Source organism: Mercenaria mercenaria, chromosome 9, assembly GCF_021730395.1.
Source record: "Mercenaria mercenaria strain notata chromosome 9, MADL_Memer_1, whole genome shotgun sequence".
NCBI lineage: Eukaryota > Metazoa > Mollusca > Bivalvia > Venerida > Veneridae > Mercenaria > Mercenaria mercenaria.
The window spans coordinates 74119304-74146663 of record NC_069369.1 but is presented as its reverse complement, the minus strand read 5'-3'; the positions used below and the strand labels follow the sequence as shown (position 1 = coordinate 74146663).

At 37.4% G+C, this 27360-nt stretch overlaps 1 protein-coding gene across 1 annotated transcript in view; it reads right to left on the bottom strand.

The window, feature by feature from the left end:
- LOC128559584 (uncharacterized) overlaps nt 1–27360 on the bottom strand; it is a 175054-nt gene that overhangs the window by 108334 nt on the left and 39360 nt on the right. The window contains exons 3-5 of the mRNA XM_053551712.1: nt 18975–19208; nt 16594–17790; nt 2192–2467 (exon numbers count right to left, since the gene is read on the bottom strand). Of these exons, the coding sequence (XP_053407687.1) occupies nt 2192–2467; nt 16594–17790; nt 18975–19208 (1707 nt within the window). The remainder of the gene's footprint in view (nt 1–2191; nt 2468–16593; nt 17791–18974; nt 19209–27360) is intronic.

Sequence of the window (27360 nt, the reverse complement as noted above, 5' to 3'; positions counted from 1 at the left end):
CAAAAGAAAAAAATATAAATAAGACATACAATGTACATTTATTTGTGGATTTGGATAAGTCTTGCACTATATGGCAATGTGTGATTATGATGGTAAGGAAGTTTTCAAAGTTTCAAAGCCATATATCAAACAGTTTAGACAAAATATGAAACGGTTAGCCAAACTTAACTAATTACTATGAATAAGGCCATAACTGAGCTAAAGTCCTTGTCCTAGTTATGTAACCTTGCCTACATATGTAGACTATGATGGTAAACAAGTGGTCAAATTATCAAAGCCATATGACAAACATGTTAGGTAAAATATGGACTGGTATGAAAAATTTAACTGATTTTCAAGTCCAAAAAGAGCAATAATTCAGCCAAAACAGCTGACAGAGGTATGTACTCTTGCATACAGATGGAGATCATGACGATGAACAAGTGGTCAAAGTGTCCAAGACACGTGTTAAATAGTTTTGACATAACGCTGACTTGTACGAAAAATGAGCCAATTTCCAAGTCCAAAGTGGGCCAAAATTCAGCCAAAAAGTTGACAGAGTTATGTACTCTTGCCAAGGATGGATATCATGGTGACAATCAAGTGATCAAAATTTCAAAGCCACATGTAAAAAGGTTTTGACAAAATGATGTGTACTTGTACAAAAAATCTGAACCAATTTCCAAGTCCATCAAAGGCTGTTACAGAAAACAGACCGCTCGGCTATTTCGATGCTGGATAGTGAAATTTGGCCCATCTGAGGAAGACGAAGCTGTTACTGGAGTGTTTAATGACTCCAATATTAATGAAGATATCAGACAATAGCTTGAGTGTGTGTAAAAAGTATTAAGTTATAAGAGAGATAAAGTGTATCAAACATTAAATAAGTATAATTCTAAGCAAAAAGGGGGCATTATTCATGTACCATTTGTGCCAGAGTAATGCACCTTCTGTCATATGACGTGGGTGATGATGTGGCACAACTATTTGAAGTTTGAATCAAATCCAAATAGTAATAATTGAGATAGAGTGAAAGTGGACCAAAACTTTAAGCTGAAATTCTAAGTAAAAAAGGGGGATAATTCATGATATATTGGTGCAAGAGTTATGGCCCTTGTGTTATACGATGTGAGTGATGATGTTAAACAACTATTTTAATTTTGAAACAAGTCCTCTCCGTAAAAACAAGGATACAGTGAAAATGCATCAAAATTACCCTTAAAGTCTAAGTAAAAGGGGGCATAATTCATGAAAAATAGCTGCTAGAGTTATAGGCCTTGTATGATGTAGAATAACTATTTTAAGTTTGAATCAAATCCATTTAATAATAATTCAGAGTAATTATGTCAAGTTATTACATAGATAAAGAGAGAGAGCATCAAAACTTTAACCAAGGTGCGGATGTGGAAAGACGACAACACCGACGCCGGGTTGAGTAGGACAGCTCTCCATACTTCGTAAAGTCGAGCTAAAAAGGGCCATAATTCCGCCAAAATAGTTGACAGAGTTATGCCCACAGATGGAAATCGTGATGATATACAAGTGTTCAAAGTTTCAATGCCACATGTCAAATAGTTTTGACAAAATGCGGACTTGTACAACAATTGTATCAATTTCCAAGTCCAAAAAGGGCCATAATTCAGCCAAAATAGTGGACAGAATTATGGAATCTTGCCTACACATAGAGACTGTTATAGTAAAAAAGTGATACAACTTTCAAAGCCATATGTCAAACAATCTATACAAAATATGAACTGGTACGAAGAACTTAACCAAGATTTTAAGTTAAAAGGGGCTATAATTCAGCCAGAATCCTTGATGGAGTTATGTACTCTTGCCTAAAACTAGACAAGGGTATGGCATGTGTTGAAATTTTCAAAGCTTTATCTCGAAAGGTTTTGTAAAAATGTGGACTGGTACAAACAATTTTACAAAGGTGTGACGCCGACGACTCGGTGAGTAAATGAGCTCTACTCTTCAGGAAGTCGAGCTAAAACACACTAAAACACTGCAAGTTTGTAACAATAAACTGTTAATGTATGACATTTAGTTATGAATGTAGCTCTACATACACAATTAATTTATGTATCTAGTAAAGTTATATACATTGGATTAGGAGGTTCTATGTTTGAAATAAATATCTAAAGATAAAATATTTAAGTAAAAGACGGGCTTTACACATATTTAGCATACAACAGCAACATTGTATTACCTTTATTCAATTGCAGCCATTGTTTATCTTTAAGCTGAACTTTACATCTTTTGATATGTACATCAATTCCATTAGTGCTAGCTGCCTCTTCCATTACATCAACCTTCTCTCCAAACAATCTTTTTGTAAGGGTTGTCTTCCCGACTCCACAATGCCCCACTATCATCACACGTATATTATTGATGGCTTCCTTGCCCTCTTCCAAAGCTTTTTTGTATAAAGTGACTGCATTTTCATCCATTTTTAGAATTTCCTCCGGCAAATGAGCTCCTTGTACTTGAAAATATATACAAATTAAGTTCAGTTATTCAACAATGAAAATATCCTCACATTTTTCGTTTTCAAACAATCTGCTTAAGGAAATATTTGAAGCCATGACCTTTATACAGCTGTTGAAATATCGTTTGGGGATCACCAGGTATATAACACTAATTCATGCCTTTTACATCTATTTAAACTATATATGACAAAAATTTGCTTACTACATTAACATCATCATCATGATATCGTCATTTCAGCTGTACTTACACTGAATGATGCATGCTCCCATAAATGCTTGTTCTTTTTATTTTTTATTTTGAGCTCTTCTGGCTAAAAGTGCAGTCAAGCAAAGTTTAGTAGATGATGTTTTTGACCACATTTCATACATCATTTGATTCACAAGAAGAGTTTGTTTTTAAATTTGAGCTTTTGTGGTAATTAAGTGCAAGCAGCAGAACCTTTGAACAAAACAGAGAAAGGTTCTTTCCAAGAAAATACTGACTAAGCAATCAACTACTTCATGAAAAGATGGCCCAAGGTCGTTCACGTGAGTAACACATTATAAGTGTATACATGTTTTACTTAGTTGTTTCATGAGGACAAACATTCTGACCCATTTTCATCAAGATTGGACCAAAAATGTGGCATCCTGAGTGTACACAAGCACTGACCGAGTGACCTATTTTTTTAACCGGCATGACCCAGATTCAAACTTGTCCAAGATTTCATAACAACAAACAAACTGACAAAGTTTCGAGAAGATTGGAGCAAAAATGTAGCCTTTAGATCTAGAGTGTATACAAGCTTTTCCTTTGATTTGACCTAGTGACCTAGTTTTTGACCCAGATTTGAAATCACCAAGTTTCAAGTTTTCAAGTGTGCCCCCTAGAATGTAAACAAGCTTATTCCTTGATTTCAAATCAAAGCATAAATAAAACAATTATATGGCTGAAAGGGCCAATATAGAAAAACTTTCCCCTTTTAGGGTCAGTTACTCTAGAACCCATGACGGAATCTAGCCGGCTTTCGAAAGGAGCCGACATATTGTTGTGACTTAAGCTGTAAGTGTAATTAAAATCCAAATTAATATGTCACTTCTATCGTGTCCACTACGTGACAGGTGAGCTAAAAAGAAATGTTTTAAGTTTGTTTCTCTTTTCACCTCTGGTGGCCTCTTAAATGGGCTAAACAGTTAAGCTGAACCATTTGAACAAACTTAAGAATGGTATATCAAACGATACTACAAACAACATTTGGTGAAAATCCATCAACTGCTTCATGAGAAGATATGTCTTAAAAGTGTTCTATTTTAAGCTCTGATGGTCTCCACAGATGGATCAAGCGGAAAGAATTTGCACGACAGAGGGGTATACAATGATGCTACAGAACAACTGGTGAAAATCCATCAATATGTTCATGGAAAGAACTCTTTTAAAAGTCTTTTCTAGTTTTAACTCTAGGGGTCCTTAAAACGGATCACGCAGAACCATTTGAACAAAATTTAGGAAGGTCTATCCAAGGATGCTACTGGTAAAGTTCAGTGAAAATATATCAACGGCTTCATGTGAAAAATATCTATTTCTATTTCTAACACATTTGAGAGGTGCATACAAGGAGGCTACAGACCAATAAGGTTTGTGAAGGCTTATCATTTCATTCGTAAGAAGAATTCTTTTATTTTTAGCTCTAGCGAAATGATATGAACATAACTGAAAGACGTCTACGCCTGGATGCTACATACCAAGTATGGTGTAATTCTGATCAGTACATTCATAGATGTTAAAATGACCAGATGCCAAGCTAGTCGCTCACCTTAGGAAGACACTGACCTTGCTTCTGACCTAGTTTATTGAAAATCAGTTAAGCAGATGAGGAAGTTGAAGGGAGGTTTCAACATGGGTGCTATAGATCACGTTTGATACAACCAATTCATGAGACGAAGACTTCCGCTCTTGAAACATTCAAACAGATTTGAAAAAGGTCCGCCTTATAATACAAGAAATCAAGTTAAGCGAGATTTTTCAATCGTTTCATGAGACAAAATTGTTTAAAAATTATTACTTATAGTTTTATTTATTTATATTTAGCACTATTAAAAAGACTATCTAAACAAAACAGATTGAGGCTCATGCAATGATTCTATGGAACAAGTATAGTGAGGACCAATCATATTATTCATGCAAACAAATCGTTAAAAGGTTAAACTAATCTGAGGACAATGTATGGATGCTGCAGACCAAGTCTGATGAAGATCCACCGAGCTGTTAAGCAGATGAAGCCAACTTGTTTAGGTCTAGTTGTCTAGAATAGGAGTAAATCATCCCCATCTAGCCAAATTTGGCATAAGACCTAATAAGGCCAGGCAGGTAGGAAAAAATCTTTTTATATAATTTTTACAATGAAGAAAAACCAACACAAAGGAAAAGTACAGTAGATTCTCTCTATCAGGGGCAGCCAGCGGTCTGACCAAAAGTGGCCTTAAAAGTGGTCTGGCCTTAATAGTGAATTTGAGATTTCGCGTGTTTCTGACCGGTCAACAACCATTGTTCTATGAGGTCATAATGATGTTTCTAAATATAACCATGTAGTGTCATACTTAAATCCCTCATTTATATGTTTGATTTGGATGTGGAGTTTGATCTTAATCCATGTTTTGGGTCAATTGTGTACATGTAGATTGTATTTAGTTGTCTAGATACATACTGAGTATTACTGACTGAATTTGTCTTTTGATCATAATTTACATTGTATACAGAGTATGATGGACAGGCTTATCTGGACTATAGTGACTTAATTCTCATGGAACATTAGGCTGAATAGGCTGATCATAATCCATACTGTTATTATTTCAGACAAAGTTTTTACCATATCTTTAATAAAGTCAATTAAGCCTACAAACCAAATTAAAGACCAAAAATAGCGAAACTATCGATTTTATTTTGTAACGCCGAAAAAAACATTTAGGGTCGTGCAGGGTAGGCCGGACACCGAAAACAACAATTTTTAGGCCTAATGGTGCTACAGACCAAGTCTGATGAATTTCCATTAACCGGTTCATGACAAGAAACTATCTTAACTTATTTCTATAATTAAATCTGACAGACACTAAATGGGGATAAAAAGAACCCATTTTGATGCAGGACGACCATCCACCTACACTGGAAGTTCAAATGAGCTAAACAATGTCTTAAAATTATTCTTAAATGAAATTAGCAACAAGCCCTTCACAAGGACTTTCTATAATTTGATTTAGTGATGTACTTTTATAACCCAGGGTTCCAGGTTTAAACCTGTTCTATAGTTTGAAATAGTTTGTGACCCAATATTATCACTTGTGAAGTTGACATACACTTCAGACAGATAAACATTCTAATTGGGTTCGTGTATTAGAAAATGTTGCCTCTTCATGTAAGTAAGGTTTTTCTACAATTCAACATAGTGACCTAGCTTTTCACCTAATTGACCAATTTTCGAACTTGTCCGCATTCTAATAATTTATGTATGGTTTTGGGGATTGTTGCCATTTTTCAACAGTATTTCAAACATACAACGATGGACAGCCTAACAAATGTTTCTAAATTCTGAGCAAGTACTAAATTGTTTTTCCCAAGCACCTGCCAATTTCTCCAAATGTATCAGAAAAGGACCAACGATTACAGACACAATGTATTCAATCAAATCAACACGGAAAACAAACTCCTTGCCCCTAGATGGAACTCAACTTTATGATCATCATAAACCATGGACATGTGCTCTCCCTGCTGAGCTAAGTGAGCAGGGCTAAGCCATATGGCCTCGTTACATATACACATGGTGTTCTAAAATATGCAGCACAGCAACAGCAGGTCCGCCAAAAGTTAAATAATTATAATTATTAAATGGTATCAGCTATAAACCATGGGCGCTAAAAGGGTCCGAGTGCCATTTTCGACAAATTTGAGAAAGTATCTTACAATGAAGTTACAAAGTTTTAATGAAAATCTACCTCGCATTTCTTTAGATAAAAACATTGGAAGGTGTTTTCTAGTTTTAGCTTTATCAAGGGCCCCATTTTAACTTGAGAGAGGACATACATATCATCAAGCGGTCCGTGAAAAGAAACTGTTTAAAGATACTTCTATTTTCGCGCAAGGCCCCATTTGAACAAACGTATTAGAGACGCTTATAAGGTTGCTACAGTAAAAGATTCATAAAGCGAGTAATAAGAAGTTACTTAAAGGTATTTCTCTTTTTGGCTTTATTGGCCTTAACAAGAGGGTCATGATGACCCTGGATCGCTCACCTGAGTAATATGAGCTACATGTTTCAAATGTCAAACTGATGATTTTTAGAAATATTTTGGGAGATTTTCCGATGTACAATCAAGTAACCCCTTGGGCGGGGCCAATTTTACCCCGGGAGTCATTATTTGAAAAAAGTTTGTAGCAGTCTACTAGGCAATGTTACATATCAAATGTCTAAGATCTAGGCCTTCTGGTTTATTTTTAGCAAATGTATGAAGATTTCCCTATGTAGAATCAAGTAACCCCTAGGGCTGGGTCAATTTGATCTCGGGGGTCAAGATTTGAAAATATTTTGTAGAGGTCAACTAGACCATGCTACATGTCAAATATCTAAGCTCTAGGTCTTCTGCTTTGTTTTTAGAAAATTTTGATGATTTTTCTATGTACAATCAAGTAACCCCATGGGGCAAGGTCAATTTGACCCTGGGGGTCATGATTTGAATAAATTTTGTAGAAGTCTACTAGGCAATGCCACATGTCAAATATCTAAGATCTAGGACTTCTGGTTTATTTTTAGAAAAATTTTGAAGATTTTCCTATGTAAAATCAAGTGACCCCTGGGGCGGGGTCAATTTTGACCCCGGGGGTCAATACTGAACAAAGTGTGAAGAGGCCTACTAGGCAATGCTACATATGAAATATCTAAGCTCTAGGCCTTATGGTTTATATTTTAGAATGTTTTTAAAGTTTTTCCTATGTAAAATGAAGTGACCCCTGGGGCTGGGTCAATTTTGAACCCGGGGGTGAAGATTTGAACAAATTTTGTAGCGGTCCACTAGGCCATGCTACATGTCAAATATCTAAGCCCTAGGTCTTCTGGTTTATCTTTTAAATTAGAAAAATTTTGAAGATTTTCCTATGTAAAATCAAGTGACCGCTAGGGCAGGGTCAATTTTGATCCCGGGGTCATAATTTGAACACATTTTGTAGAGGTCCACTAGGCAATGCTACATGTGAAATATCTAAGCTCTAGGCCTTCTGGTTTATTTTTAGAATTTTTTTGAAGATTTTCCTATGTAAAATCAAGTAACCCCATGGGGCGGGGTCAATTTGACCCCGGGGGTCATGATTTGAATATTTTTTGTAGAGGTCCACTAGGCAATGATACATGTGAAACATCTAAGCTCTAGGCCTTCTGGTTTATTTTCAGAAAAGATTTGAAGATTTTCCTATGTAAAATCAAGTGGCCCCTGGGGCGGGATCAATTTCGACCCCGGGGTTCTGATTTGAATAAATTCTGAAGAGGTCCACTAGGTAATGCTACAGGTCAAATATCTAAGCTCTAGGCCTTCTGGTTTCTTTTTTTTTTAATTTGAAGATATTCCTATAGAAATCTATGTAAAATCAAGTGACCCCTGGGACGGGGTCAATTTTGACCCCGGGGTCATGATTTGAACAACTTTAGTAGAGGTCCACTAGGCAATGCTACATGTCAAATATCTAAGATCTAGGACTTCTAGTTTTTGAGAAGAAGATTTTTTAAGATTTTTCTATGTAAAATCAAGTGACCCCTGAGGCGGGGTCAATTTTGACCCCGGGGTCAAACTTTGTAGAGGTCCAAATATCTATTAGCTCTAGGGCTTTTAGTTTTTGAGAAGAAGATTTTTAAAGGTTTTCCTTTCGGTTGCCATGGCAACAGAGTTCTGCATGGAATTCAATTCTTTGAGCTAACAACGATGTTAAAGACCATAAAACTTGGTCTGTGGCATCAGCAGAAGGTCACCCAATTTCATGTAAATGGCGACAGTCGGCCCCTTTTAGTTGCTGCTGTCATCATTGCTTGCTTCATGGATCTTCATGAAGCTCTGTAGCATCAGCAGGATTTTTGTAATCTAAAATTGGGGTTATAGGGCCCTTTAAACGGCCCCTGTAGCTAAAAATAGAAGTACACGCGTACATAAACGACTCCTTCCCATGAAGTGCTTGATAGATCTTCATTCTACAAAACAAGTCTGATAAAAATCCATCAAGCGCATCATGAGAAGTTGTTTGAATTTCTTTCTTTCTTTTTTAAATTCAAGCGGTCCCTTTAAGGGGCAACGAGCACCCCAATTTGAATGAAATTAAGAAAGGACCTTATAATTTGATGCAGACAAAGTTTGATTAAGATCAACATGCAGTTCATAAGAAGAAGTTGTTTAAAAATAATTCTATTTTTAGCTATAGCGGCCCCATAGAAGGGCCGTTCGCTCCCATTTGAATTAATTTGGTAAGGGACTTTATGATTTATTGCTTTTTTGTAGGGTTTAATGTTCCACCGACACCATACGGCCACTTTCCAGCTTTGATGGTTAAGGAAAACCCCAGGTGCCCCTCCACGTATTATTAAACCACTAGCGCCACCTTCCGTAAGCCAGCTGAGTGGCTTCATCGTATGAAGATTACAACGCCCTGAGTAAGGCTCGAACCCACATCGGTGAGGGGCAAGTGATTTGAAGTCAAAGACTGTAACCACTCGGCCACGGAGGCTCCCGGTTTACAATGATGCTACAATGAAGACAATGCAGTCTAAAAGACGGTTATATCCCTCGCCGCTGTTATGGATAGTGAAGGGTTGATGGTATTGGGTGGAAGCATTGACTTTGTAAAGTATATAAGTTTTATAGTCAATGTATGAGAAAATCAGTGAAGTTGAAAATACTTCAAGGGGTTAAGGACATACAGAGCAAACAAAAAATGGAAGGCTCAAACGTTTGACCTTGAGATGTGACCTTAACCTTGAGTCAACATGGTGGACACTTGAGTTTTGCACATCTACAGACCATAATAATCCTTCAAGGGGTTTAAGAGATACAGAGCAGACATAAAATGTTACAGACAGACGAAAGACGGAAGGACGGGAGGCGGAAGGATGAACGGACGGACGGAGACCATTCCTATAACCCCCATCACTCGTGACGGGGGATTAACAAGTTTCATAAAGATGCATTAAGCGAATCTTGAGGTGAAATCAGTTAAAGGAATTTCTATTTTTAGCAGCCCCATTAAAGGAGCCGAGTTCCCGCATTTCAAAGAAATTTAGAGAGGACCTATAATAATGCTACAGTACATGTAACAATGTTTCTTGAAAAACTATCATGTGGTTGATAACAAAAAGTTGTTTTAATGTATTTCTATTTTTAGCTCAAGCCGAACCATTTGAACGAAAGAGTGGAATTAGTGGTTCAGTGATAACACTGTATGACTATTTACAAAATTTGGTAGAAAACTTTATATTTATACCACAGACCAAGTCTAATGAAGATCCATCAAGCAGTTTATGAAACGAAGTTGTTAAATGCATTCTATTTTTATCTCTAGAGGCCGCTATAGGGGCCATGTGTCCCCATTTGAACGAATTTGGTAGAGCACCTTATAATGATGTTAAAGACGAAGATCCATCAAACAGTTAATTCAGTAAATTTAAAGAATTCGTTTAAAGCTTTTTTCTTCTATTTTTAGCTCCTTAGGTCCCTAAGAAGGGGCAAGCAGAACTATTGAACAAACTTGAGAGAGGACCTTAACAGGATAGTAAAGACTAAATATGAAGTACCTCTGACCAGAAGTTTCCGAGCAGAAGAGGCTTATGTAAAATTGTGATGGCCGGATCATTCACCTAAGCTCACTCCGAACTTTGGGTGCTGGCCCTTGTGTCAAATGACGTATGTGATATTGTGAAACAACTATTTTAAGTTTGAATTAAATACATTCAGTAAAAACAGAGATAGAGTGAATGTGCACCAAAACTTAAACCTGATATTCTAACTAAAAAGGGGGATATTTCACGCATATTAGGGTGAGGGTTATGGTCCTTGTGACATATGCTGTAGTTGATGCTAGAAGTTTTAAAATCGAAGCAAATTAATCAAGTAATAACAGAGATAAAGTGAAAACGCATCAAAACTTTAACCAAGGTAAAGAACCGGACGCGATGGCAGTCGACATGGTCAGGGTGAGTAGGAAAGCTCCCCACTTACTTAGTATTATCGGCCAGCTGCCAGACTCGTTATCATTACTCTCTGTAGCGCTTGTCGTCGTGTTTGTTTCTCGGCCCTTTTTGGATAAAAAGTCTGTAATTTGCTTTACAATATACGCATACACTGTGCCAGGTAATGAAGACAACTGTATGACATCAACAACAGGCTCGACTGTTATAAAAAGAGTTCTAAAGTAATACCTGATGCAAGAATAAACAAGGAGATGCGTTCTAAAATGTGGGTTGTAGGACCAAACACGTTCTTTATTAAGGTTTTAACTTTGAAGGTGAAAGTCATATCAGGGTCAAGGTAATTTAAACATAGATCAGTTTGTAGGTCTTGCCACAAGGATTGCTGAGTGTGAGAATGAATTAAATTAGGTCATTAATGTTGGCTGTAGGCAACCCCGTTCACACAGATAGATAAATGGTTGTTTAGTTTAAATCTTGACTAGCAGCCAGTTATGATTACTATGAACAAAAGTTTTGTTTATAAAGGTTTTAAGTTTGAAGGCTAAGGTCATATTCTTTCCGTAGCCGTAACGTACTAAAACGTATCAGCCTCTGACGGCCCTTTTAGGCCTCCATAGAATCAACATTTACAAAACGAAATTCATTTTGAAAATATTTCAAAAATGCCTAGGTCTGCAGCTTTCAAATATGGAAATATCTAAAATCCGAGACATATACTGTCGTTTTTATATAACATCAAAATGGACATTTTGAACGATTTGAAGAAGTTCAAAAATCTTCATATACCCTTGCTCCGTTACGGACCCCTGTGAGATTTATCTGTACATGCGTCCCCAAGCAAGGGCTCCGAAAGGGCAGTCTAATTAACGTTAATTGGTTAATCTACAGGACAAGTTTCCGACAAATGGCAGTTTTAAAGACATTAATGGCTGAAATCTTCTATCATTTTGATTTTAAACAAGAGGTCACAGAGAGATCTTGGCGCCCATTGAGTCATTTTTTAATGTTCCAAATTTCTAATCCTAAAAGTAGGTCACTCTGTCAGAATCCAGGTCATCACAGTCCTTGGATCCAGTGACCTCTAATACCAATTGGTAATTTTGGCTCCATACAAGGTACTTACATACCAAATATCAAAGAGATTGGTCAATATATGAATGTGCGTTCAGCAAAGCAAAAATATGTCACTAGGTCAAAATCAAGGTTCATTTCGGTACACAAAACTGTGAATCTCACTGATGTGGTCCATGCATGTGGTCTAAATTTGAAAGCTGTAGCTTGAGCAATATGAAAATAGGTCACTAGATCAATTTCAAGGTCAAAGTTCATTTCGACACACAATGTGCTTTAAATTTGAAGGCTTTAGTTTAGAAATATGAAAGTAGGTACTAGGTAAAAATCAAGGTCAAATTTCAATTCAGAACACACAACTATGCATGTGTCCAAATTGGAAGCCTGTAGCTCGAGAAATAAGAAAGTAGGTCACTTGGTCAATCTCAAGGTCAAATTTTATTTCAGAACACAAAACTATGCATGTGGTCCAAATTTGAAGCATGTACCTTCATAAATGTGAAAGTATGTCACTAAGTCAAGGTCAAAGTTTATTTCGGTACAAAAACCTATGCATGTGGTCCAAATTTGAAGTTTTAGCAACAGATATGTGAAAGTAGGTCACTAGGTCAAGATCAAGGTCAACTCCTGTCAAGGCTCATCTAGCCACTAAAAACTATACATGTGGTCCAAATTTGAATGTTGTAGGTTAAAAACAAAAATTAGGCCACTACATCAAAATAAGTGACCTTGATCCTAAGAGAGATGACACTATTAATATTAACTAGAAGATGCTTTTGCAAAAAAGCGCATGTCTCCCCTAATGCAAAGTGGTATAGGCAAGAAGTCAGTAGGGGTCAGGAGCGAAAGTCAAAGAGACACTGATGGTTGGCTGCAATAGGGATCATCTATTTGGCATGTCCAGTCATCCCGCTAAGTTTCAACACTCTTGGCCTAGTGGTTCTCAAGTCACTGTTCAGGCTCTTGTGACCTTGACCTTTGATCAAGTGACCCCAAAATAAATAGGGGTCATCTACTCTGCATGTCCAATCATCCTATTAAGTTTCAACATTCTAGGTCAGGTGGTTCTCAAGTTATATTCCGGAAATGATTTCACATGACCAGGCCCCTGTGACCTTGACCTTTAATAGACTGACCAAAAAATCAATAGGGGTCATCTACTCTGCATGTTCAATTATCCTATGAAGTTTCAACATTCTGGATCAAGAGGTTCTCAAGTTACTGATCGGAAATGGTTATCAATGTTCAGGCCCCTGTGACCTTGACCTTTAACGGAGTGACCCCAAAATCGATAAGGGTCATCTACTCTGCATGAGCAATCATCCTATGAAGTTTCAACATTCTGGGTTGAGTGGTTCTCAAGTTACTGACCGGAAATTGTTTTCCATTTTCAGGCCCCTGTGACCTTGACCTTTAATAGAGTGACCCCAAAATTAATTGGGGTCATTTACTCTGCATGTCCAATTATCCTATAAAGTTTTAACATTCTGGGTCAAGAGGTTCTCAAGTTATTGATCGGAAACGGTTTTCCATGTTCAGGCCCCTGTGACCTTGATCTTTGACAAAGTGATCCCAAAATCGACAGGGGTCATCTACTCTGCATGACCAATCATCCTATTAAGTTTCAACATTCTGGGTCAAGTTGTTCTCAAGTTACTGACCGGAATTTTTTTTTCAATGTTCAGGCCCCTGTGGCCTTGACCTTTAACAGAATGACCCAAAAATCGAAAGGGGTCATCTATCTTGCATGTACAATCATCCTATGAAGTTTCAACATTCTGGGTCAAGAGGTTCTCAAGTTATTGATCGGAAACGGTTTTCCATGTTCAGGCCCCTGTGACCTTGACCTTTGACAGAGTGATCCCAAAATCGACAGGGGTCATCTACTCTGCATGACCAATCATCCTATTAAGTTTCAACATTCTGGGTCAAGTGGTACTCAAGTTATTGATTGGAAATGGTTTTTAATGTTCAGGCCCCTGTGACCTTGACCTTTAACGGAGTGACCCCAAAAACAACAGGGCTCATCATGTACTCTACATGATCAATCATCCTATGAAGTTTCAACATTCTGGGTCAAGTGGTTCTCTAGTTATTGATCGGAAATGGTTTTCAATGTTCAGACCCCTGTGACCTTGACCTTTGACGGAGTGACCCTAAAATCAATAGGGGTCATCTACTCTTCATGACCAATCATCCTATTAAGTTTCAACATTCTGGGTCAAGTGGTTCTCTAGATATTGATCAGAAATGAATTTCAATGTTCAGGCCCCTGTGACCTTGACCTTTGACGGAGTGACCCCAAAAACAATAGGGGTCGTCTACTCCAGCAGCCCTACAACCCTATGAAGTTTGAAGGTTCTAGGTCAAATGGTTCTCCAGTTCTTGCTCGGAAATTAAGTGTGACGGACGGACGGACGGACGGACAGGGCAAAAACAATATGTCTCCCCCAGAGGGGGGGGAGACATAATTATATTAAAAGTTATATGCATTTTTTTTCTTATTAGGGAAACAGAGAATGCACATATAATTACTTATATTATAACAAATTATTAAACCCAGAAATTTGAGTACTAAACAAATTAATCATCAGTCTGCTAGGGTTATGTAGTCCATTCACTGCTGAGGTGTAATAGGAAAATCATGAACAACTTGAATCATTATCTCATTAGTGTCTGCAGACTTTATGATCCTTCTACAAGTAAGGCCATGAAAATCAATTAACTACTCGGAGGGCTTCTGGATATAAAATTATATTAGAAATCAAAATAAACAAAGGGCCATAACTCACTCAAAAATTGTTGAACCAGTCTGATTTTCAGAAGTACACAACTAGGGTACCAATACATCACTCTGACAAAGTTTGGTCAAAATCCCCCAGTAGTTTCTGAGGAGATGCGATAACGAGAAATTGTTAACGGACGGAAGGACGACGGACCACGGACGCAGAGTGATTTGAATGGCCCACCAGCTGAAGATGGTGGGCTAAAAAGGTAAATACTTTACTAGTTTTTCGCGTCAGTCAAACAAAGTGTGTGACTATCTTCCGTTCGGTAACGTACCTTACCGTACAGCACCTGTAAAATCATTCTGAGCAACTCTTCAGACAAGTACCTTTCACATTGTGTACCGGTATCTGGCTGGCTTCACTTAGTTCAACGTTTTAGAAGTCAATGGTCACTAAGATGATAGCCATTGGGTTATATTCCATGTACATCACTGACTTAAAACAGTTGGTAGGGGTTTGCATTCAATGGCACTTGTATTTTATACATCATGTACTCTCAGTAGGGAGTTTTATATCGGCTACTTTTATTACTTTTAACCTTTACCCTGCTATATTTCTAAAACGGACCGGTCCATCATTCAAATTAGGTAGTGCCATTTATTATCAGAATGGGTGTTCACTGAAAATTTACAGACTGAATAGCGAACAGTGCAGACCATGATCAGCCTCCACATCCGTGCAGGCTGATCTTGGTCTGCCCTGGTCGCAAAGGCAGAATCACTTGCCGTCAGCACGCTAAAGGTTAAGGTAAAAAATAGGGAGAATAATTCTACAACGAATGTTAATTGTTGGCTCAGGATTACCTCCCTTTTGATTAAAACTTTTCTCGCGCATGCGCAGGAGTTTCAAGCGGATTCCCTCAGACGTAAACAAAACAGAAAGTTTTCTAAAAGATTTCTAAAAAAGGAATGTAGAATTTCTGTGTAAACATTTGGATAACAAAATTTCGCTAGATTCTTTCTTGTGAAATAACATTCCAAAAATATAAGTACCCCCTATTTGAAAATTTACATGAAAGGAGAGATTACGAGAATTCGGATACTGGTATTTATCGGAAACTTGTCGAAAACCAGTAGATCTACAGTGTTATAAATAAACTAGTACACAGATAACAGGTGCTCCGCCAAGCGGGCAATATACGCCTAAAAGGTTACATCAGAGGATGGGAGTGTGACCTTGACCTTGAAGCGAGTCATCCGAAACATGCGCTCTGCACGTCGTCTTTGTGTAGAGTACATTTGTGCCAAGTTTCTTTGAAATCCTTCAAGCAGTTCAAGAGGTACAGAGCGGACACGAAACAAAACATGACCTTTGAACCCAAGTGTGACCTTAACCTTAAAGCGAGCCATCCAAAGCTTGCGCTCTGCACGTCGTCGTGAGATGAACATTTGTGTAAAGTTTCTTTGAAATCCTTTAAGGGGTTCAAGAGTTACAGAGCGGACACGAAATTGCTAACGGACGGACGGACACCGGGAGTATAATATAATACGTCCCTTCGGGCGTATAAAAATGACTATTTCAGACACCTGTAATACCGAGTATTGATTACAAGTGATTTTCATTATCGATTTTTGTTAAGTGCAAAGACTTACTAGGGAAACTGTCTGCACATTTTAGCTCCTATTTGGAACGTGAAATGCGTAGAAATGTATGTAGATGGTAACATTGATCAGTAATGCTGACGTTAATACTTGTGCTCTCATATCGTTCGGAACCTTCAGTTTTCTTTTATGTACAGTTCAATACATCAATCTCCCTGTGCAGAATATGTTTATTTTGTAATAGTGACCTCGATATTTACCCAGCGATGCTGATAAGCTCAAATCAAGTCCCGTGCAAGCATTCTAGTTTGGTGACAATATGTGCCTTTGATCTAAAATTAATTTAACCTGAAACTGCACTGTATGATGTCATCCATCAATTCACACACATATGCGCGTGATCAAACAAACATCATACCCCAATCAAATGACCAGTGTTTACCAGAAAGGCCTAGTAACATATAAAATACAAATGGTCATTTGAGTTACCAAATCTTAAAGTATTATGTCGTTCACCTTGAATACTTACTCGCAGTTTCTAACTGGAGGTACCTTTCAATAGTATGTACGATTTCGTTTGCTATATCATCAGTAGCGCACATTTGAACTTTTCTCCCATCCTCTGGTACTTTTATGTAGCATTTTCCAGGATTAGAGGCATGTAATTCCTCAACTTTAGTCTGCCAACTTTCTGAACTCACCACTGTTTTGGAATCCTTTTTAAGAAGAACAGTGTTTTCAATGACTGACTCGCATATAATTCTCAAACAATCTTTGATATATTTATCAGATGTGGTGTATACAAGCAAACCTCCATCTATGATATCCCATATGGCTGTGAGGTGACTAGTTTTTAATTTTTTCACTATATGGTCTTTCGTTTGTTTCGATAGGAACAATCTGGCTGCTAGATCTGATATTTTGTCAATACAAGCTGTTGCAAAGCTGCTTTTTATTTCATACATCTTCAACTTTGCATCGCTTACCTGCCGTAATAGTCCTTCAAAAACAATCTCATTTTTGTTTTGGTTTATTTTCACCTTCAGGTCAGGAAAAAGTTTCATCATTTCTGTAGGAAATTTGTCAGCTAAAAGCATTTTTGTTTCAATTAACTTCAATCTTGTGAAAACTTCTTTACTTTTTGCAAGTCCCTTCTCCACTTTTGCCATGACTTCTTTCATGATATCATCAATCTTCTTTGAAAGACTTTCAGTAATACTTTTGTTACCTACAACTGTTATAACACTCTCATTTTTATCTACAAATATAGCAACAGCTTCTGGATTATCTACTGTGACAGTTTTGAGTTCTACCATTACTGTAGACCAAATATCCTGCAGCACTGGCACTTTGTTAACAATAATGTTCTTCATGAAGTCTCGAAAGTTCTGCTCTGCTGTCTCCTTCCATTGCTTTACGAATTTGAAGCAATTCTTCACTTCTCTTGTTAATGTGCATGTCAGTACAACATGTCCAGTTTCACCAGGCCACCATATCTTTGTGTAACAAGTGTTTAGCTGTATTTCTAAAGCTGAACGATTCGCGTTGGAATGTTTCATAAATTTTATTTTTAGAGGGTCAACATCCTTTAGCACTAAGTCTTCCGGTACACGTAAAACTCTTTCACCTATTTCTCCTTCTGGTCTGCCGAGGCATTCCTGGTATCGTTTCACATCTAACTTTAGCCCACCTAAATTGTGTTCCTTTTCTAAAATGTTTTCAATAACTGAAAAAAAATATATTTTAATATTTTACTGTTACATAATTTTCCCTTGTAATGCAAGAATCATTCAAAAAGATAAAATGAATGAAAGAAGTAGGAACTCAAATTGACAAATCTATATACAGTCGAATACCGTTACCTCGATATTCAAGGGACTGTAAAAATTGCATCGACGTATCCGAAGTTCGACGTCACGATATCAAAGATATCTGTGACTACTTTGTACTTTTGTCGGACGTCTATATTGTCATTATATCCAATGCTTTTTCCAGAGGGTTTGAAAGGGGAAAGAAATTATATAAAACGTAAATACGATTTTATTCTTATTGACAAATAAGGCATCTTAATTTATTTAAATACATACATACAACTTTTTAATTTTTCAAAATATACATTTAAACATTAACATTTTTATTCCTTCCCTTAAAACAAGTCTGAATGCAGCGATAATGTTCTTAGTTGAGTAGTCATTTTGACTGTACTTTGATAACGAAAATTTGCCAGTTAAAAATACGCATATTGTTACTCAATCCTAAATGGCAGATTTTTACTCCGTTAAACAGAAAATATTTCATCCAAATTAGCTGTTATATTGGAAAACAGCTTTCCTGCTTTTATAAGACTAATTATTGGGAGTTAAATAACTTTCTGACATTTAAATTGGATTAAAGATTAAATAACAAACAAAACAAACACACAAACTAACTTGAATATGATTAATACATCGCCGGACAACAATAGGTTGCTTTTCACACCTTACAAATAACATGGATATTTTTTGACAATCTGTGATATCGACAAAACCAGGTGTAAAAACAGTATAGGTTAGTTGACGGGACTGAAAAATCTCATCGAGCTAAACAAAATATCGAGCTAATCATATCTAGGTAATGATAAATAATTACATTAAGATAAATAGGGAAAAATCAGGACCGACTCAAATACATCGTGCTAACCGAAGTATCGAGCTAACCGATATCGAGGTAATGATATTCAACTGCATTTCTCTTAATCTGAATGTATATCTTAGCTTACTTGAGGAGAAAGCTTTAAACTTACATGAACCAGCTCTTTGTATTATTTCAACATTTTCTGTCTGTTGAATATTCAGTAAGTCACACACTAACCATACCTTAAATTTTTAAAGCTTTAATGCTTGTTATGATTACCTGAAGACAAGTACTCACTTGTATAATCTTCAAAGTATACAATGCATGTGTCATCTTCATTCATCTTCACGTTGTTAACCTGTCCGCCACCACTTTTTCGAGTGTTTTCAAAGTAAAACTCAATAGTGTCCTTGCTAACTTCAGGCGCCATGTTAGCAACAAATATACAGTTGGATATTGGTACAGGGTACACCTTTAATGAAGCGTGTTCCAATTTAGATTTTCTAAAAACGTCCTCCAGTTTCTGGAAATCTGATTACAGACAAAAGAGATAATATTATGCTGTCTTAGACGTTTTCTTAAGGTAGTTTTGTACATCTGATAAACCGGTAGTAATGGTGTAACATCATTAATCGAAATAACATAGAATAAAGCCTGGACTCTGTATTTGAAATGACAAAAAGATATTGGTAAAACCAATGGATGCTCCCCGAAACATGTTTCTTGCTTATTAAAGAATGAGTGAAAATTCCTATAAAGTTTCAATGAATTCCAACCAGTAACTTACAAATAGCGGTTGCTGAAGAATAATGCGGACCAGAATTGTACTATTGTATACTAATGTAAAATAATCAAAGGCCAATAACTCAGTGAAAAATCATCTTACCAAAACAGATAGAAACAAGAAACGTCTCAATTCGAGGAAAACCAGGTTTTCAATTGCATCACATAAACAGGTTCTTTAGAAACTAGAATGTGTCTGTAGGACATAGGATGTGCCCCCACTGGTACATTTGTCACAAATAAGGGGAAATCATTCAAATGTTTGCAGTCTTAATGGGGTATAGACTCAAAAAAAAATTATGAAATGGATTCATTATTCTATACCATATACTCTTTGAGCTATGAGCATCACAAAGAAAAAATCCACTATTTTGGCTATTTCAAGGGCCATAACTCTGTAATTAACGCTAAAATTCTCAAGAAGAATGCCAAGTGTGCAAGGTCACATTATGATAAAGACTCAAGGAAGGTTTTGATAAATACACATTAAATACTTTTTGAGTGAGGCACAAAATTAGGTGAAAATGTGCATTTTTTTAATATTTCAAGGGGGCGGACCAAGATGAAAACAAGAGCACCGCCTTGCGGGTGCTGACGCTCATCTGATTTTTTTTGTGTAATAGAAATATTGTCCTACCCATGATTTTCTAAGTCTAAAAAGGGCCATCATTCTTGCAAAAAGCAGGATAGAGTTATGTTTCTTGATGTACAGTGTCCACTTATGATGGTGAAAAACTGTTGCAAGTTTTAAAGCAATAGCTTTGATAGTTTATGAGAAAAGTTGACTTAAACATAATACTCAACCAAGAAAATGATTTTCTAAGTCCAAAAGGGGCAATAATTATTGCAAAAAGCAGGATGGAGTTATGTTGCTTGCTGTACAGGGTCAGCTTATGATGGTGAACAAGTGTTGCAAGTTTCAAAGCAATAGCTTTGATAGTTTAAGAGAAAAAGTTGACCTAAACATAAAACTTAACCAAGAAATCTGATATTTTCTAAGTCCAAAAGGGGCCATAAATCTTGCAAAAAGCAGGACGGAGTTATGTTTCTTGCTATACAGGGTCAACTTATGATGGTGAACAAGTGTTGCAAGTTTTAAAGCAATAGCTTTGATAGTTTAGGATAAAAGCTGACCTAAACATAAAACTTAACCAAGAAAACTGATTTTCTAAGTCCAAAAGGGGCAATAAATCTTGCAAAAAGCAAGATGGAGTTATGTTTCTTGATGTACAGGGTCTGCTTATGATGGTGAACAAGTATTCCAAGTTTCAAAGCAATAGCTTTGATAGTTTAGGAGAAAAGTTGACCTAAACATAAAACTTAACCAAGAAATCTGATATTTTCTAAGTACAAAAGGGGCCATAAATCTTGCAAAAAGCAAGATGGAGTTATGTTTCTTGCTATACAGGGTCAGCTTATGATGGTGAACAAGTATTCCAAGTTTCAAAGCAATAGCTTTGATAGCTTAGGAGAAAAGCTGACCTAAACATAAAACTTAACCAGGCAACGCCGACGCAGACGCCGACGCCGACGCCGACGCCGACGCCGACGCCGACAACCGCTCAAGTGATGACAATAACTCATCATTTTTTTTCAAAAAATCAGATGAGCTAAAAAGGAGGTGCGCAAGTTCATATCATGATAAAGATTCATGCAAGGTTTCATCAATTTATATCAAATACTTTTTGAACTAGGCGTGTCACAAAGTGAAAATGTGCATTTTTGACTATTGCAGGGGCCATAACTCTGAAAATAGGGGGAGGCGGACCCAAATGAAAAATAGAAGGTGCGCAAGTTCATATCATGATTAAGACTCATGCAAGGTTTCATGAATCTATATCAAATACTTTTTGAGGTAAGCGTGTCACAAGGTGAAAATGTGCATTTTAAACTATTTCAGGGGCCATAACTCTAAAAATACGGGGCGGAGTCAGACGAAAAATAGGAGTTGCGCAAGTTCATATCATGATTAAGACTCAAGCAAGGTTTCATGAATCTACATCAAATACTTTTTGAGCTAGGCGTGTCACAAGTTGAAAATGTGCATTTTTGACTATTTCAGGGGCCATAACGCAACATTAGGGGGCGGAGCCAGACGAAAAATAAAAGGTGCGCAAGTTCATATCAAGATAAAGACTCGTGCAAGGTTTCATTAATTTATATCAAATACTTTTTGAGCTAGGCGTGTCACGAACTTCGGACGCACGCACGGACAAGAGCAAATCTATATGCTCACACCACACATGGGTGGGGGGGGGGGGGGGCACAAAATGGTCATATTCTATTAAACATATGTTTTTTATTATAACTATGACCATATTTTTCTATTTTCAGTGACCCAGTGGCATTAAAATGACCTTTTTATAACCGATAAAAACAAGAGTGTCAGAATGTCACAATATACGCCCGTCATAGCAAATTTCTTAACACTAGCACCTGTATTTGCAAATGGAATTTTAATTTTGTGGTTGTTTAGTATTTATTGCAATTCTTTTGTTTTTCCTAGTCCACAAAAAAACTCCTTACCGGGTAGAGATACCTTAAAATACACCTAAAATTTGAAAGTATGTTGTACCACAGAAAAGTGGTCTTGCTTTTTCCCTACGTAAGTCCACACAAAAATCCTTACCATGCAGAAATAGGTCAAAATACACATCAAAATTGGATGTAACATACATGTTGTACTACAGAAAAGTGGTCTCGATTTTTCCCTACGACTAGTAATGAAAAAGTTACAATATCAGCTATTTATAGTAACAACAAATGGAAGTAATTCTAAGGAAGGGACCTGCGCATGACACTCCGTCTCATGATGGTGTTCAATTGTGCTGCCAAGTTACATCAAAATCACTCCATGCATGAAGAAGAAATGCTCCGGACAAAGTCATTCTTGTATCTGACCTTTGGCCTCTAAGTGTGACCTTGACCTTAGACCTAGGGATCTGGTGTTTGCGCATGACACTCCGTCGTGTGGTGGTGAACGTTTGTGCCAAGTTATATCAAAATCCCTCCCTGCATGAAGAAGAAATGCTCCGAACAAAGTTTTCATTCTTGTATCCTTTGACCTCTGTGACCTTGACCTTAAAACTAGGGACCTGGTTCTTGCGCATGACACTCCGTCTCATGATGGTGAACAATAGTGACAAGTTTCATCGAAACCCCTCCATGCATGAAGAAGATATGCTCCGGACAAAGTCTGTGGACGTCGTCCGCCCGCCCGCCCATCCGTCCGCCCAAAGGCCCGCCCGCCAGGGGCGTTCCCAAAATACGTCCCGTTTTTCAAGAGTGGCAGACTGTCACAAAATACGCCCGTCATCGAACTTGGCATACTTCAAGGGCCATAATCCAAGAGTGCCTGGGGCGAGTTGGCTGGTTATCGAACTTGGCCGAGATATTATGTCCACCAACATTGTCAGCAAGTTTGGTAAAGATCGGATGAGAACTGTTTGACTTAGAGAGCGGAAAAGGCTAAATTCGCATTTTCGAGTAATTCAAGGGCCATAATCCAAGCTTGCCTACGGCGATTTGGCTGGTTATTGAACTTGGCTGTGATATTATACATGCAAACATTATCTGCAAGTTTGTGGCAGATCATATGATTTTTTTACTTAGAGAGCGGACAAGACTAAACATTGTCACTAAGTTTGGTGAAGATCGGATGAAAACTATTTAACTAGAGGGCGGACAAGGCTAAATTTGCAGATTTCGAGTAATTCAAAGGCCGTAACTCAAGAGTGCCTAGTGCGGATAAAAACTATTTGACTTAGAGAACGGACATGTTTTTGGACGCAGAAAGGGGTTTCACATAATATGCCCCGCTCTTTCAGAGACGGGCGTATAAATAAAGAAAAACAATTTTAGATCTCAGTGAGATTTGAACCGACACCATTCCATTCCACAGCACAAAAATATATTTTTTTATTTCAAATATGACCCAAATTTTTATTTTTAGCTACACTGATCTTGACCCTGATACAAGTGATCTCAAATACCTTCCCAAGCTTTTGTGTTTGAAAAAAGCTATCTACACAACAAGTATATTGACAATAAGTGTACCCAAACTAAAGATATTGAGTGGAAGCCATTTTTCTATTTTTAGTAACAGTCACCCCAAATATCATCAAAAGCTAGTTTTTCAGGTAGGCTTGCTGCATACAAAGTTTGGTGGCAACAAGTAAGTCCAAACTAAAATTAAAAAGCGGAAACCACCTTTTTGATGATCACACTGAGAAAAAATCTATTTTTAGAGAAAAAATCTTTTTTAGTAACTGTGACCTTGACCATGACCAAATGACATTCAAGTTACCTATTTATCACAAAAAAAGAAATAAAAAGACAACTGGATCTCAGTAGGATTTGAACCGATGCCATTCCGTCCCACTGACTAAAAAGTAGCTCTTGCCAAACGCTCTAGACCACTGCGCCACCGTGAACTTTTCTAAGTTATCCTGACCTTGAACTTGATCCCAATGACCTCATATATAATCCTAACCTTGGTTTTTTCTATAAGCTACCTAAAGGCCAAGTTTAATTTCAATACATCAATGCAAACTAAAGTTATTGTGCAGAAACCATTTTTTCTATTTTTAGCCACAGCGACCTTGACCTTGACCAAATGACCCCAAATGCAATCCCAACCTTCGTCTTCTTACCATCTATCTACAGGCTTAGTTTGGTGTCTATAGCTTGTTCCAAACTTGTTACTGTGCGGAAACCAAGTTTGACGCCCGCGCCCGCAAAATATCTGTTTCTTATTTTTTTATTTTTTTTTACAAAAACCTTGTTAAATATGCATATCTTCTTTTGATAGTGAAGCTTCCTTTGAAGTTCGGGTAGATTCTAACGAGTGGTTGCTGAGAAATATTCCAGACAAGAAATAGTACTATAGAATACTACTGTTGAATAATCAAAGGACAATATTTCGGTGAAATTTCATCCGACCAGATCAGGAAGAAAATATGCGCATCTTCTCTTGATAGTGAAGCTTCCTCTTCCTATGAAGTATGGCCAAAGTCAAATCAGTGGTTGCTGAGAAATACTTCGGAAAACAACTGCACTATAGTATATACTATTGTTAAACAAGTGAATGAAGTATTGCCATGCAATACGAAGTCCCCTACTGGAAGGCACCTAATTTTCTCTTCTGCAGTATAACATAATGAACTGATATCTGCCAATGATGTATAAACAATAATGTACTATATATATACAATATGTTATAACAAAAGACTTTGATTAAATTCTGCATATATAAAAACCTACAGTTGTTTTCTTATCGAATTATTTTGGCCGATTATAAAAAATGTTATCAAATAAGTTATTTATAGTAACAACAAAGGGAAATTAGTCCTAAAAACTTCAATATAATATACGCCCACAAGAAATTCTTTACCAGGTAGAGATAGGTCAAAATACATCTTTGGATGTAACATTGGATGTAACATGCATGTTGTACCACAGAAAAGAGGTCTCGATTTTCTATACGGCCAGTAATAAAAAAAAGTTACAATATAATCTATTTATAGTAAAAATAAAGAAACTTAATTCTAAAAACAAGGGTGCCTCATGGTGGTAAACATTTGTGCCAAATTACATCAAAATCCCTCCATGCATGAAGAAGAAATGCTCCGGACAAAGCCATTCTTGAATTTGACCTTTGACCTCTAAGTATGACCTTGACCTTAGATCTAGGGACCTTGTTCTTGCGCAAGACAATCCGTCTCATGTTGGTGAACATTTGTGACAAGTTACATCAAAATCCCTCCATGCATGAAGAAGAAATGCTCCGGACAAAGTCACTCTTGTATCTGACTTTTGGTCTCTAAGAGTGACATTGACCTTAGACCTAGAGCCCAGGTTTTGGCATGACATGTTGTCTCATCCAGGAGATTATTTATGCAAACTGATATTTAAATCCTGTTTTGCAAGACAAAGTTATAGACCGGACAGGAAAAAAAATCCTATTGACATTAAATCTAAAATTGTGACCTTCACCTTTAAGCTAGGGTTCTGGGTGTTTTGCGCATGACACGTCGTCTCATCATGGGGAACATTTATGCCAAGTAATATTGCAATCCCTTGATGGATGACAGAGTTCTGGACCGGACAGTAAAAAAATAAACTGACGTTTGACCTCCAATTGTGACCTTGACCTTTGAGCTAGGGGTTCGGGTTTTGCGCAAGACACATTGTCTCATGATGGGGAACATTTGTGCCTAGTAATATTAAAATCCCTTCATGGATTGGAGAGTTATGGACCGGACAGGGAAAAAGCTCTGTTGACCTTTGACCCCCCACCCAATAGTGACCTTGACCTTTGAGCAAGTGGTCCGACATTTGCACAAGACACGTCGTCTCCTCGTGGGGAACATTTATGCCAAGTAATATTGCAATCCCTTAATGGATGACAGAGTTCTCGACCGGACAGGAAAAAAACATACTGACGTTTGACCTCCAATTGTGACCTTGACCTTTGAGCTAGGGGTTCGGGTTTTGCGCAAGACACATTGTCTCATGATGGGGAACATTTGTGCCTAGTAATATTAAAATCCCTTCATGGATTGGAGAGTTATGGACCGGACAGGGAAAAAGCTCTGTTGACCTTTGACCCCCCCCCCCCACACACACACACAATAGTGACCTTGACCTTTGAGCAAGTGGTCCGACATTTGCACATGACACGTCGTCTCATCGTGGGAAACACACTTGTGCCAAGTGATATTACAATCCCTTAATGAATGTCAGAGTTATGGACTGGACACTAAACAAACCCTGTTCATGCCATGTCAACATCTGACTGCTAAGTGTGATCTTGACCTTTGAGCTAGGGGTCTGAAAGTTGTGCATGACAAATCGTCTTGTTATGAGGTACATTTGTGCCAAGTAATATTAAAATCTTCAAGAGAGTTATAGACCAGACAGGAAAAAGCCATGTTGACATTTGACCTCGAATTGTGACCTTGACCTTAGATCTAGGGTCCGGATTTTGCGCATGACATGTCGTCTCATCATGGGAAACATTTGTGGCAAATAATATTAAATCCCTTGATGGGTGACAGAGTAAGGGACCGGACACGAAATTGCGGACGGACGGAATGACGGAAAAACGCATTCCTATAGTCCCCGAAACTGGTTTTCAACCAGTAGGGGACTAATAATCAAAGGGCAAAAGCTTGTTTAAAATGAAGCAACCGTGAAAATATGTACATCTCCTCTTGGCCGTAAAACCTCCTATGAAGTTTCGCTAAATTCCGACTACAGGTTGCTGAGAAATACTCCATACAGGAATTGCACTTTAGTACACTACTGCTGAATAATCAAAGGGCAATAACTCAAGTGAAAAAAAAACATTTGACCGGAACACAAAGGCAATATGCGCATCTCCTCTTGATAATGATGCTTCCTACAAAGTTTCGCTATAAATTCAAACCAGTGGTAGCTGAGAACTACTCTAGATAGACGGACAAAGCAGCTACTATAAGTTCAACTTCGGGAGCATGAAAGTCATTTTATGAAACAAAAAGCAATCAATGAGTATATCTATTTAAATGGAAGTGTTACTACCTTTTCAAAAACAAAATATGATATAAAAACAAGAGGGCCCTGAAGGCCCTGTATCGCTCATTTGACCTACTGACCTAAAGATCAGATCATCAAGATTAACATTCTGACCAAATTCCATTAAGATATGGTCGTAAATGTGGCCTCTAGAGTGTTAAATAGCTTTTCCTTTGATTTGACCTGGTGACCTTGTTTTTGACCCCACATGACTCAGATTCGAACTTGACCTAAAGATCATAAAGATTAACTACTGGCCAAGTTTCATGAAGATACAATCATAATGTGGCCTCTAGATTGTAAACAAGCTTTACCTTCGATTTGATCCGGTGACCTACTTTTT